This window comes from Molothrus ater, chromosome 18 (genome assembly GCF_012460135.2).
Source record: "Molothrus ater isolate BHLD 08-10-18 breed brown headed cowbird chromosome 18, BPBGC_Mater_1.1, whole genome shotgun sequence".
NCBI classification, from domain to species: domain Eukaryota; kingdom Metazoa; phylum Chordata; class Aves; order Passeriformes; family Icteridae; genus Molothrus; species Molothrus ater.
Genome location: NC_050495.2, coordinates 5361689 through 5375317, shown reverse-complemented (window position 1 = coordinate 5375317; position 13629 = coordinate 5361689). Strand labels below are relative to the sequence as shown.

At 54.5% G+C, this 13629-nt stretch overlaps 1 protein-coding gene across 2 annotated transcripts in view; it reads left to right on the top strand.

Moving 5' to 3' along the window:
* The first annotated feature begins 1393 nt into the window (after positions 1–1393).
* Positions 1394–13629, top strand: part of MN1 (MN1 proto-oncogene, transcriptional regulator) — an 83312-nt gene continuing 71076 nt past the window's right edge. For both annotated transcript variants that reach the window (XM_036393167.1, XM_036393166.1), the window contains exon 1: positions 1394–5031. In XM_036393167.1, coding sequence (XP_036249060.1) covers positions 1599–5031 — 3433 coding nt within the window. In that variant the 5' untranslated portion in view covers positions 1394–1598. The remainder of the gene's footprint in view (positions 5032–13629) is intronic.

Here is a 13629-nt window from a genome sequence, read left to right as displayed (position 1 = left end):
ACACGGAGCGCGGGGCCCGGAGCGGGGCTCTCCGCCCGGCGGGGGTGCGGCGGGGCCCGGGCGGGCGCCAGGGGGCGCTGTGCCCGTTCGGAAGAGCCGCTCCGACGGCGCGCACGCAGGCGCAGAGGGGGCGCGACGGCGGCGGCGCTGGGGGAGCCCCGGGCGCGGGGCCGCCTCTGACCCGGAGCCGCGCCGGGTGCGGAGCCGGGGTGCGGGGCCCCGGCCGGTCCGGACCGGTGACCCCATTCAGGGACGCGGCGCAGGGGCCGGCGACTTCGTCTCTCCCTCAGTCCCTCCCTCCCTCCGTTGCCGCCGTTCCCGTAGCGAGGAGCGAGACATCCCTTTCGTTCCTTTGTGCCGCGGTCGCGCCGCGCGTGCTGCGTTTTCCACCCCGGTGCCCGCCCCGCAGCTCGAGCCCCGCGCCCCCCTCTTCCCCCCCTTGTCACTTCGCTAAGTAATAATTTCCACGTCCAATTCCATTTCTTCGCCAGTTCTGAAATCTCCAGGCCATCAGCAAGGAGGATAGTTCACATGAAAACTAATTACACAAAATCAATATTTAATCACAGCGCAGCATCCTGATCCTGCAGAAAAAAATCCCGTTAAAACTCTCCTGCCATATACAAACAGTCTTCAGCCGCTTATTTATAGATCTCATTTTTTTTCGGTGGGAGCAATATTCATTACTATTTCTTTAAACTATCGACATGTGCATCCGCGAGCACCTGAAGCACCGTGTCCCGCCGGCGATCTGTGGGCTCCCTGGCCTGCTGGGTGTTTGTCCCTCCGGGGGAACGGGGTTGTGACTCCCCCCGCTGCCGCAGCGCCCGCTCCCCGCGAGGCTCCGAGCGGTGCCCGGCTCGGGGCGGGCTGGCGGGGCCGCTCCTGTTCCCCCGGCCTCGGGGCTGCCGGGCGGCTTTCGGCCCGGCGGGCAGTGGCTCCCCACACCCGCCACTTGGTGCCAGCTCCAGTGCCCCCCGCCCCGTTTCAGGACCCCGCTCCGGGACCCCGCGGTACAGCGCACCTCCCCGTCCGCCCGCGCTCCGTGCGCCGCGGGAGCAGCGGCGCCGCCGGGCACGGGGGGCGGTGCGGGGCGCGGTGCGGGCGGGGCACGGGGCCGGCGGCGGAGCCACCTTAACGGCAGCCCCGCCCCGGACCGCGGCGCTCATTGGCGCAGCCCCGATGGCTGAAATTCATCGCTGAAATGCAAAACTTGTTGCTGCTCCGCCAGCGCTGGGTGAGAGCGCGGCAGCGCGCGGGGAGCGCGGCGCAGCCCTCGCAGCGCCCGCCCGGCCCCGCGCCCCGGCCCCGCCGCCGCCGGAGCGCTGCGAGCCGCGGGAGCGCACGGCCGGCCGGCGATGCGGCGCGCAGCTCCCGGGCGCCGGAGCCTGTGAGCGGGGGCGCGCCGCCCCGTCGGCTCTCGGGCAGCAGCGAGCGGCGAGCGGCGGGGTGAGCGCGGGCGAGCGGCCGGTGCCGGCGGCGCGGCAGGATGTGAGCGGGGGCGGCCGAGTGGCGCGGAGCGGAGCAGCGGGGAGCGGCGGGCAGCGGGACGGCGGAGCGGCGCGGAGCAGCCATGCCCTGCTGAGGAGCCGCGCAGGATGTTCGGGCTGGAGCAGTTCGAGCCGCAGAACAGCGGCCGGAGCGGCGGGCAGGCGGAGCGGGGCTTCGGCCAGCCCGGACTGAGCATGAGCGCGCACTTCAAGGCGCCGGCCTTCCCCGGCGGCGGCCCAGCACCGGCGGACCCGGCCCTGGGAGCGCTGGGCGAGCCGCCCCTCCTGGGCATGAACATGAGCCTGGCCGGGGACGGCTACGGCTTCCCGGGCCGCGGCCCCGCCGAGCTGCACGGCGGCGGCATGCAGCCGCCCGTGCACGGCTTCTTCGGCGGACAGCAGCCGCACGGCGGCCCCGGCGGCGCCCCCCACCCGCACCAGCACCCCCCGCACTTCGGCGGCGGCTTCGGGCCCGACCCCGGCGCCTCCTGCGTGCACGGCGGGCGCCTTCTGGGCTACAGCGGTGCGCTGGGCGGGCAGACGGCGTTCGCCGACGGCTACGAGCACATGGCCGAGGGCCAGAGCGGCGAGGGCTTCGGGCAGCAGCGCCCCGGGACCTTGCCCGATTTCCAGCACCACGGCGCCGGCGCCGCCAGCCACGCCGTGCCGGCGCCCTGCCTGCCCCTCGACCAGTCCCCCAACCGCGCTGCCTCCTTCCACGGGCTGCCGGCGGCCGGCTCCTCCGAGCCCCACGGCCTGGAGCCGCGGCGGCTGCCGGCGCAGGGCGGCGTGGACTCGCTGGAATACAATTACCCTGGCGACGGCCCTGCCGGCCACTTCGAGCTGCCCGTCTTCTCCCCGTCGGAGCCTGAGGGGCAGCTGCCGCACTACGGCGGCGGGCGGCAGGTGCCGGCGGGCGGCAGCTTCGCGGGGGCGCCCGCCCTGCCCCGGGCGCCGGGCATGGCCGTGGCCAAGGCGCACCCGCCGCAGCAGCACGGCGTCTTCTTCGAGCGCTTCGGGGGGGCGCGGAAGATGTCGGCCAGTCTGGAGCCGGGGGCCAACGCCAGGCACCCGCTGATGCAGCAGCAGCAGCAGCCGCCACCACCACCGCAAGCACCGCAGCAGCCGCCGGGCTTGCTGGCCAGACAGAACTCCTGCCCGCCAGCCATCCCTAGGCAACAGCAAACAGAAGCCAACGCTCCCAACTCCAACCTGCAGGACAATGGGCCCATAATGCAGAACCAGCATGCACAGTTTGAATACCCTATTCACAGACTGGAGAACAGGAATATGCATCCCTACACCGACCCCGTGTTTAATATGCAGCACCCTCCTCCGCAACAGCCACCAAATCAAAGACTGCAGCACTTCGATGCCCCCTACGTGAGCGTCGCCAAGAGGCCGCGGTTTGACTTCCCCAACACTCCTGGCGTCGAGCGCTGTGCCTCCTGGGGCGGCGGCATGCACGGCCCGGCCATGGAGAGTCACCTTTCCCCGACGGCCTACCCTGGCCTGCCGGGCGAGTTCACCCCGCCGGCACCTGAGGCCTTTGGGGGCCCGTTGCCACACGGCGGCCCTGAGCACCCGGCACTGGCGCAGCGCCAGAACGCGGCCCTGGTGATGAAGCAGATGGCCTCGCGAAGCCAGCAGCGCCTGCGGCCGCCCAGTCTGCAGCAGCTGGGGCACCATGGTGAGGTGGGCGCACCCGGCAGCCTGCCCCCGCCAGCCTTCGAGCGGGAGGCTGGTGGCGGCCGCAGCTTCGATGCGCCGGCGCCGCACCTGGCCCCCGACAGCGCCTGGTTCGCAGGGCCACCGCCGCCCGGGGAGCTGCTGCCGAGGCGCTTGGCAGCGCCCGGGCTACCAGCCGAGGCAGCCCCCCACGAGCTGGGCCTGCAGCCGGGTGGCCCTGCCGTGCTCTTCCGGCCGGGTGCCAGTGGGCTGGGGCTGCAGGAGCCCTTGCGGATGGCAGGCGAGGGGCCAGCGCAGGCCCTGCCGTCGCCCGGCGTCCATCCGCCCTTCACACCCACGATGGGTGGCCTCTCGCAGCTGCAGTCGCCAGGCAGCGGCGTGGCACTGCCCAGCGCCCCTGCTGAGCGCCGTGGCCCCGCCGACTTCGCCGCTCAGCCTGGCTTCCCCTTTGGGGCGGCAGCGCGGCAGCCGGCGGCCCACGGGGCTGCACCTGCCCTCAGCGCCTCGCCAGGTGCTTACCCACCGCCCCCGCCCGAGTTTCCCCCGCCAGCCCCACCGCGGCCCGCTGCCAGCAAGCTGGGTGCCCTCTCGCTGGGCTCCTTCAGCAAGGCGGCCAGCAAGGACAATGTCTTCGGGCAGAGCTGCCTGGCTGCCCTCTCCACTGCCTGCCAAAACATGATCGCGAGTCTGGGCGCTCCCAACCTCAACGTCACCTTCAACAAGAAGAGCCCGGCCGAGGCCAAGCGCAAGCTCAGCCAGGCCGAGCCTGACCCGCCACCTGCTGCCCCGGACTACTTCCCAGCAGGCCCGCCAGTAGGTGGGGGTGGCACGGGCAAAGCAGCGGGCGCTGCCCCGCTGTTGCCTGCGGAGAGCAGCCTCTCGCCCGGCTACGCGCTGGAGCCGGTGGCCGGTGGCGAGGGGAAGGCGGGTGGCGGGCGGGGTCGGGGTCGCCGGAAACGGGACAGTGGGCACGTCAGCCCCGGCACGTTTTTTGAGAAGTTCTCAGCTGCCGAGGGCGGGGGAGCCGGTGTGAGCCCAGGGCAGCCGGCAGTGCCGGTGGCGGCGGGGGCCCCGCCGGGGGCTGCGGGCGCTGAGCGCGGCGGAGGCACCCCTCATGACAAGCCCCTGACCTCACCATCCTGGGGCAAGGGCAGCGAACTGTTGCTGGCGGAGCAGCCCGACCTGATGTCCTCCCTGGACAGCGGCATCCAGAGCGTGACCAAGTCGGACGGCAGCTCCCCGCACGTGGACTTTCCCGACGAGGTCAGCACCAGCTACGGCAACGAGGACGAGGTGTCCTCCAGCTCCGACAACGCCACCTCCAAGCCCACCCGTAGCCCGCTGCTGGGTGGTTCGCCCAAGCTGCCCCGTGGGGAGCACGCACTTCTCAACGGACAGAAGCCCCTGGCCCTTGGCCTTCTCAGTACATCTACCTCGACCCCCGACAGCTATGGGCTCAGCACCACGGCGGGCGCTCACCCTGGCACGCCAAGCATGGAGCAGGTGCGGACCCCCACGAGCACCTCGGCCCAGGATGAGATCCACCCCCTGGAGATCCTGCAGGCACAGATCCAGCTCCAGCGGCAGCAGTTCAGCATCTCGGAAGACCAGCCCTTGGGGTTGAAGAGCAAGAAGGGGGAGTGTGCGGGGCAGAATGGGGACAGTGACCTGGGCAGCTGCTGCTCGGAGGGTGTCAAGGGCACCATGAGCACCATCGACCTGGACTCCCTGATGGCAGAGCACAACTCCACCTGGTACCTGCCTGGAGAGAAGGCCCTGATGGAGGGACAGGAGGAGGACAAGCCCATGGCGCCCTGGGAGAAGCCCAAGCCCCCGAACCCCAGCAAAGAAGGTATCAGATGTCCCACAGGGGTGCTGGCACAGGGGTAGGGGTGGTTGTGGGCTGCTCAGGGAAGGGGACATGGTGAGGCTGCAGCTCTGGTACTCTGGGCACACACTGGCTCCACCCCTGGTGGGTTCCAGGCACCTTCCCAGTCGGGCTGCAGGATGCTGGGATGCTGGGTGGCTCTGATGGGGGGAGCAGTGTCAGGGACAAAGTGCTTGCTGCCTGACTGACCCAGGTGACAACTGCCCCATGGCATCTCTGCTGCCATCCCTGTCCCCATCATGCCTCCTAGAAAATGGGTAGATGGGGGTGCTGAGCAGAGGGGCTCCCAGTGAGCCTCACCTGAGCTCCTGGGCCTGGGATGCTGCAGAAGGGAACTCCAGCCTGAGGTTCTGAGGGGGCTCCCACAGAGCCTGGTGCCAGCTTAACCTTCCGGACACTTTCCCAAAACTGTGACTGAGCTTTTCCCTAACGACAAGAACATGAATTTGGTGGTAGTTCTGCCCCTTCAGGTCCAGGTGCCCCCTGCTTGCATTTGGAGCCCACAGCAGTGTGATACTGAACTGAACGGCTTGTAACAAATTATTTTGATTTAACTGAAAGGCAGTTTAAAATAAGGCTCTGGGTCTGTTAGTGTAAAACTTGCTTAGTTGACAGATGTTTAATTTTGACATTAGTTGTCATTTTTGATCTTCCTTGTGTCCAGAGGGCATCATAATTCCCCAGGCTTAGGAAAAAATATTTTAATGGAAAACTCTCCATTATAAAAGCTGTTTAAGATAAGGATGATTATAGATTCAATTGCTTTCTATTTTATCTTATCAAATCCCTATTTTACAACCTGCCTAGCTGTATGTGTGATTGTTACAATGGGTGCACATGCTGTACCTGCTATCTGAGGGCAAACGGGTGGGTTTTGGTGTGCTAGAAATACATGTGTGCAGTTTACACAATATAAACTCATTATTTGTGTCTAGGAAAGGTGGTATTTTGGCACTGCAGTGTAGTTTGAAATTGTTTTCATTATCTCTGGTAGTAGAAACTGACTTTTTGCAGCCCTTCACATTTAGTAATTTTGCTAAGAAAGTTGTTGGTGAAATTAGAAGGGAGCTGGTTAGGAAACTGGGCTGTTTCTTAACCTGGTTCTGGTTGGCTTTGCAGCTTTGGCTTTCTGAAGCATGAATCCTAGCCCCCACGGTTTGTCTCTTTGTTCATGTTTAATGCCCAGCGCAGGAGACTCTCATTTCGAGCAGAGTGTTTAGCATGCACGGCAGACCCGAGGAAGCCCATCAGCATTCTCCATGCTTCACCCAGGCAAGGACATAAATTGGTTTGTTTGGGGCCCTTCTTTTCCATTTTTAAATGGAGTTGCACACAGCATCCTTCCTGGCCCCTTCTCTTTTATTGTTTCTTGTACACAACATCTAGATCTGACTGGATCAATAGCTAGTTAGCACAAATCACAGTTCCTGTTACTTCTGCCTTGGCAGGCTCAAGCACATACATACGTTCTCTCACACCGCACGCACCCCGTTACGTGTGCACTTTCACACACACACACAGATACACACATCTCACACCGTGCTGCGTTTAGAAATAGATTTTGAAAGAATAACTTCTTCTATAGATCTTCACTTCTTGGATGAAAAAAAAGAAATCCTGAGCAGTGATTTAAAAGAAATCCTGAGCAGCGATTTTATTTTGAACAGCACATTTATTAAAAGTGTAATTTGGTTTAAAATGATCTATATTTTGTGTGTGTGTGTGTGTGTGTGTGTCATATGGAGCGATGCTTCTGCAGCGTCTTTTAACAGCACTCCTCCAGTCACTTTGATCACAGCTATTCTTAGTAACAGCTAGTGAAAGAAGTAATTGCTTTCTGGTCGCGATAACCACAATGTTGGTGTTAAAACAGTTCATCACTTGGAAGGAAAACCATTTAATCAGTGTTCCTATATAAGGATATGTTTTAGTATTTCAGAGGCTTAACATAAAATAGCAAACCAGTTCCACAACAATGCAGAGGCGCTCGGGTTGGTTCATGCTTTAGTCACTTGAGGGATTTGAATGGGCTGGTTCCTCGGATGAGGAAATTTATACAGACTCACAGAGAATTTACTTTAACTGTTGTTAGAGATGATAAAGATACAACGGGTGAGACAAAACAGGCTGTTCACCTCGGTCAGTAGAAATAATTAAACTTAACATCGCCATACCCCTGAGTGTGTGAAACTGTGTTTAAGAAAAGGCTTCCTTTAGTCATGGGCTGAGATTTGAAACCTTCTCAGTCGGCTGGGATTTGCACTGTGGTGTTTGTTCCAGCAGAAACCCAGTGTCTGGGTGGATGCGCAGGCTCCAGACAGTGCTCCTCCGAATTCAGGCAGCTCCTCTGCGTTCCATGCTGGAAGGTGGGCACCATTCTGGGGCTGGGGAGCATCAATGTGAGCAGCATTAGACCCGGGGTCCTTCCCAGTGGAGGCTTGTTGGGGCTTCTGATTTACACCTGCCATGAGAGCGGCTGGGGATTTATTCCACTGTGGCACTGCTGCGATTGGCACCGGCGGCTCCTCAGGTGCGGGGAGGTGGAGGAAGGGGAGGTGGGTGCCGGGGGGCAGCTTCCCCTCGGTGCAGTGCTGGGGACTTTGTCCACTGCCTGCCACTCTCCAGGACCAGAGGGTCCGACTTCAGTGCTGGCCGTGAAGGAAAGAGCAGACTCCCCAAAATACAGCAGGATCAGGAACTTCTCAAATACTCTGTTAGTGCGCAGGTTATGGGGGAAAACAACTTGAGTTGTTTTAATGGCTGCTCAGATTCCTGGGAGCTCACCTTTTTTCCAATAACGGCATTAAAATGATTTGCTGATCTCCGGCACTTGTGTGAGCTGTGGGTCTGGAGGTTGCTGGGAGCAGACACCGGTGCTGTGAGGTGTGACACCTCCGGCGCTGGCCTGCCGCGAGCTCTGAGCGTGCGTTCACGTTCCATTCCGGAATGTAGTGTTAGTAATGCTGCCTGGACATGGCTCTGCCCTGAAATGTGTTTTCTGTAAGTTTTCTCTGATGCATCACTTCTTGTACCAACATGTTTAATGTGAAGTAGCTGGTAGGTTTTGGGGTTTTTTCCCCTGAAAATGCTTTCTAGAATATCGTGTTTTCCTCTGCCTAGCAGCTTGAGCTGGGAGTGAGAGATAAATAACACTGAGTCTAGAGGGGTCGTCTTGACTTCCAACACCACAGCTCTAGCTGACAAAGAATAACCAGTCCAAATTCACTTAAAAATCTGGGGCCAGTTTAATGGGGTTTTGCTTTTCCTGGTTTGACCAAACCAGAACGATTTCCCCTTCAGTGAAATGTGTATTAGTATTCTTTAGAAACCCATTAATTAAGTGCTGGTGGGGTTTTGGTTTTTAGTTTTTAATTGAAATTTTGAAAGTCCCGTACTGCAGATGTCAGGTGAAGACATCAGTATGTACCTAGAACTGTGCAGGTGGAAAGGATGGGAGTATGTTTTGCTGCTCCGTGGTTGTTGGGCTTGTCAGTCCGGGCTGATGGGCACGTGCCACGCGGCACCGTTAGCCTTCATCTGTGAGTTTTTGTTCATATTTCATTGTTACACCGAACCTGTCACTGGAATGAGCCCACAGGCCAACCCTCTTGCTGGAACAGTGTGTAACATCTGTGAATTACTAGAAATACATTAACAAAGGTCAAATTTGGTCCAGATGCGGCCGGGAGCCTTTGTTTTCTTTCCCTTTCCAGTGCATTCTGCTGCTCGCTTTATTTTAAATACTGCTTAGTTCTTTTAGAGGCTTTACCAAGGGACTGTGTTTGTTTACCAGGACTGAGTTTGTCAGACCTCTCGTGAGGTTTTTCAGGCACTGAACCCTCACTGCAAGCGATGTGCTGTGAGCGGCTGTGTTGTAGTGAGCGCTGTGGAAGCGAGTTCAGCAGCAAAGCTCAGCGCCTTTTCCAGCGAGGGGGCTGTGATTCCCGATGCTGCTTTGTCTCACTGGGCTGCTGAAACTTACACAATTTTAGCAATTTAGTGAAAAAAGAAGCTATTGCCTTTGTCTTGAAGTTACACAATAAACTCCACATATATCAAATCTACATCTTTATTAAATCATCTGGATTAGCAATCAGAGTGACGAGGGAAGAACGCTCCTGCTGCTTATCCTGGGAGAGAGTTTGCTGTGCATTAGATTTGGATTTAATATGATGCTTTAAACTTTTCTAACCTGTTCAAAAAAAATAATTGGAAGGGTTGCCCCTGCTTGGCCTCATGTGAATGATAGAAATTCTCCATTGTTTACCTTAACTGACTATAATTTTTATACTTTTTACTAGAAAATGCTTCTGTTTAGAAATATTTTCCTTTGTTTTATAAACATTATGTAGCAGTGTGCTTGTCGACCTTTATGGCATATATTAGAAAAAGACAGAATTTTCAGTATTATTTCCTCTTGCTGTAATATACTAAAATATTTAGTGCAGGAAATGTGTAAATTTATTGGCATTTCAGTAACAACTGTGGCCAGTGTTTGCCTTTGCATCCACCGTCTGTCTGGCTGTTAATTTTTGGTCTCTAGATTTACCTGTTTTCATTTCAGTGGACAATCTAGCTGTGTTTGATTGAATGCAGATTACCTATCTGGTTTGCATCCTGGTGCTTCCTTACCCCAAAGTCTGTTATTTTCTGATGCCCACTCAGTTGCAAGGCGAGTTTTAATGGGGTTGTTTTGCACACACTTGGTGTGAGGATCTACGTGAGACAGACTTTGAGGGAGATGTTTCTTGAAATTGGTGTGTGAATGTGCTTCAGATCTTTATGTATGATGTAAAAGGAAATGAATTAGACTTAGTATTTATATATGAACTTGGATGACAGCATAGATTTATTTTGATCTGTGATGTATTACACCAAGTCTCCTCTTACTTTTTATGGTACAGTACCTGGTTTTTTTTACCAATCACCTAGTGGAATGCTAAACCATAGAACTGCAAATAATATTTTGATAAAAAGTGTTACTAATTAGCAATGTCTATAGATACAAATTGTTGTTACTTGTGTAGAACAAAGAATAAGGCATCAAACAAAAGTCTAACCTGAAACTAAATAGGCTGCTTTTATTTGAACCAGCTGACTCTCAGCCTCAGTAGTATTCTATACCAGGGAAAGGTTTTGGTACAGTAAAATGCCTTTATGTGGCCATATAAAATTTTAGTACTAGACAAATTACTGTACATTTTCAGTCAGTGGTTTCTCGTGTATTTCTGTTAAATCTGAGTGTGAGGAGAGTCTCCTCAGAAAGTGCACAGCCAGTTCTATATTGAATCTTCAGGTGGCCTAACGCGTATGCTTTGTTAACGCTAAATTTACCGAAATATCAGAGGCTGTTTCGTGACATAATTTCTCAAGCGCATTGAGAATACCGAAAGAGACCTGTCAAATTGGAGGCAGAGGCTCATTCCCTGTTTTATCCCTAGTGCAGAATGGGTTGTCCTTGTGTGTGTTTCGGACTGGAGCGTGTTGGATGCAGGCAGCGCGGGCGGTGGGTGTCAGGCGCTGGTAGAGCCACCTCGCCCTCGCGCCGCGGCTCCGGCCGGCGTCCGCCTCCCTGCCCAGCAGCTCCAGCTTTTCCATTGAAAAACCTTGGAAAGAACGATGTTTGCACCTGTAAACACGTGATTAAGGTTTGCTGGACACGTTTAAGATCGGTGTGTTGTTTATTTTTAAATATGAAATAGTTTTGTTTTTTGAGAGGCGTTTTTAAATGAGAGCCTGTGTTAGTGAGGGCTGTTCAGAACATGGCTGGCTGTGCACCAGATCTTGGGTAAGGGACATGGGGAACCTTATGGAAATCAAATAGGTGAAGCTGTGGAATCACCCAGGAAATTCAAGGTCTGCCCTCACCTTTCTGGTCTTGGTTAGATTTCTCAGTTTTTAAAATGTGATTCCGAATTTTTGCTGTTCTGTAGATAGACCCAGTTTACACATAGTGATTAGATGACTGGCTTATATAAAAATAGTGTGATTCTTTGTAGTTTGCTGCTTTTCCTTTGCCAGATGCTTTTGTGTTGGTGCAGTTAAAACATTCTGAGTTATTAGTGGCCTTTTAATACAAACGATTTTAGGGTTTTTTTACAAATTTAAATATATTTAATGGATTATGTGCCAATACTCCAAAGTCAAATACCTTCTAAATTTAAAGCTGAGAATTGAACAGCTGGAGGTCTAATCCATTAATTTTTACAAGCTGACTTTCTTAATACTTCAAAGAGAACATCTTAGATGATGCTGCTTTACTGTTCCCCTCTTAAGCACCCCTTCTCCTCTCCCTGCCAGTGCCCTCTTCTCTAAGGCTACATGTTCCGCTCATCTCCTGGCAAGTGACAAAAGCATCTGGATGGGGCGAATGCATTTTCCTTAGTTGATGTAAGAAGTTTTAAGACTCGTTGGTCTAGAAATGTGCCTTAGTGTTGCACTTTCTATCCACACTAATGCAAAAATACGTGGTCACCACTGTTCTGTCTTTCTTTCCTGTACTTGGGTTATTTGTTGTAGCAGCACGGGCATTGCCATAGGAGTACTTTAGTTCTGTGCTTGTGCCCTTTCGAGACGCCTGACTCACACGTAGGGCACATCCCTCTCTGTAGGACTGGGTCTGTTCCATTTGGAAGTAACATTTTCCCAAGTTTTGCCTTGCCCGTTTGGGCAGGAGCTGCTCTGGCGCCGCCGCCGGTGCCGCTCCCTGGGATGCACGTGCGCATCCATCAGGGGCAGCTCCTGAGCAGGAGCTGAGTCCTGGCTGCAGGCTGAGGTGCTGCCCAGACCCTGCAGCAGGGCACTTTGTGTCTGTTTGTTTTCAATTCCAGCAAATCTGTTTGTGTCTGTTCAGTGTTTTAACGTAACACCACCGAGCATGACGCTTGGGCGGTCTACATTTTTTTATTAGCTTTTAACATTTGTCAGAAAAAGCTTTTTTTGGTTTGGTAAGCAGAAATCTGGTTATGTTTAAGTGCTGCTTTGATAGATTTTTTACATTGAAATAAATACAGTTTATTTGAGTTTAAACACGGACAACACGTGTGGGAGCTCGAAGGGCTCTGCTAGCTCTGACTGTGAGCGATGGGAGAGACGTGCCACAGTCCTGCTCCCGCCGCCACTTTGTGTGAACTTTGGGATATTTATCTTTTTTTTTTATCCCCCTCTGTGTTTGGAGCATTTAAAATACAAAATGAAGAACTTTGTGGTTTTTTTCCTTTTAACTCGCTTACCTTCAGTTCTGATTGCTGGGCCTTTAGGATTTGATCCCCTTGATCCCAGAAAAGCTTGTGATCGGTCAGTAGTTGGAAGACAGCAGGGTTTTTTGGTGGTAAAATATATGTTTTCAGAGTTAAGTCTGCATTTAATTAATTTTGTGAATTAGTATTCACAAAATACTCGAAAGCATTCTGTTGCTAATAGAAAGATCATCCTGAGGCTGGGGAAGCACAGTTAATTGAAAAAGCAGCCATTTGTAAAGTGAAGAAAATTTTAAAACATTTCATACCCTAATTAAGAATGTACTCCTGAGTTAAAATTGAGAATATTAATTTGCTGTGCGAAGCAAATACATTACAAAGCCCTGGAAAGAGTCATATCCTTCCTTCCTCCTTAATCCTCTCCCAAAATGCAGTTTCAGAAGAAAGGCATGACTTTTTTCTTTTTTATAATATAGCCTGAAACCATTTTGCTAGAAAGATGTAAATTGATCTATTAACATAGGAAATGGAGGTTGGGCTGGGGTTATTATCTGGTCAGAACTTTAGGATCTCTTTCCTAGAAAAATCTTCCACTATTTTTTCTTTTTTTTTTTTTTGGAGGGAGGGGTGGGTAGGTATAATATTCCTCCATAATGGCATTTAAAAGCCTTTTGGTCTCAGGTGAGAGCAGTCAGAAGAGGCAGAGGATGCTGTAGCACAGCTGTGCATCACTGCAAGCAGTGCTGCTCCCTGGGGAATGGGGCTGAGCCTTCCCTCCCCTGCACCGTTGGAGGTGAGGCTGCGAGTGGGAACGGGCAGGGAGGGAATGTCTGCAGAGCTTTTCTGCTCCTGGCTGGATGGCTCGGGCAGGGAGGGAATGCCTGCACAGCGTTCCTGCTCCTGGCTGGACGGCTCGGGGAGTCCAGGCATCGCTGTCGTACTGACAGACATTGGGGTCTACGTGTGATTTAGAGTGCAGCAGAGTCCATATTCAGGTCCCACTTTAGGATTATTTTTTATTTAAGATCATATTTACTGCACCATAAATTGCCACGGTGCTTTAGAAACCTGGGAGATGTTCCCACTGCTAAAGATTTACTGTCCAAATGAGATAAAAGAGGCGTTGTTGGGCTGGGCAGCTGCTGGTTCACCGCCGGAACACGGGCGGTGCCACCAGGGCTTGGGCAGAGGATGCTGGTGAGGTGCACAGTGGAACTGGAGGGCACTTGGGTACCCAGCAAAGGCTGGCACACTGGTGCTGAATGATGCTGGGTTGGGAAGTGTGTGTGAGCAGGGAATGAAGGGCTGAGAGCATCTCATCCCACCTGGTGATCTCATTTCTGAGTGGATTCCTTGTTTGGTG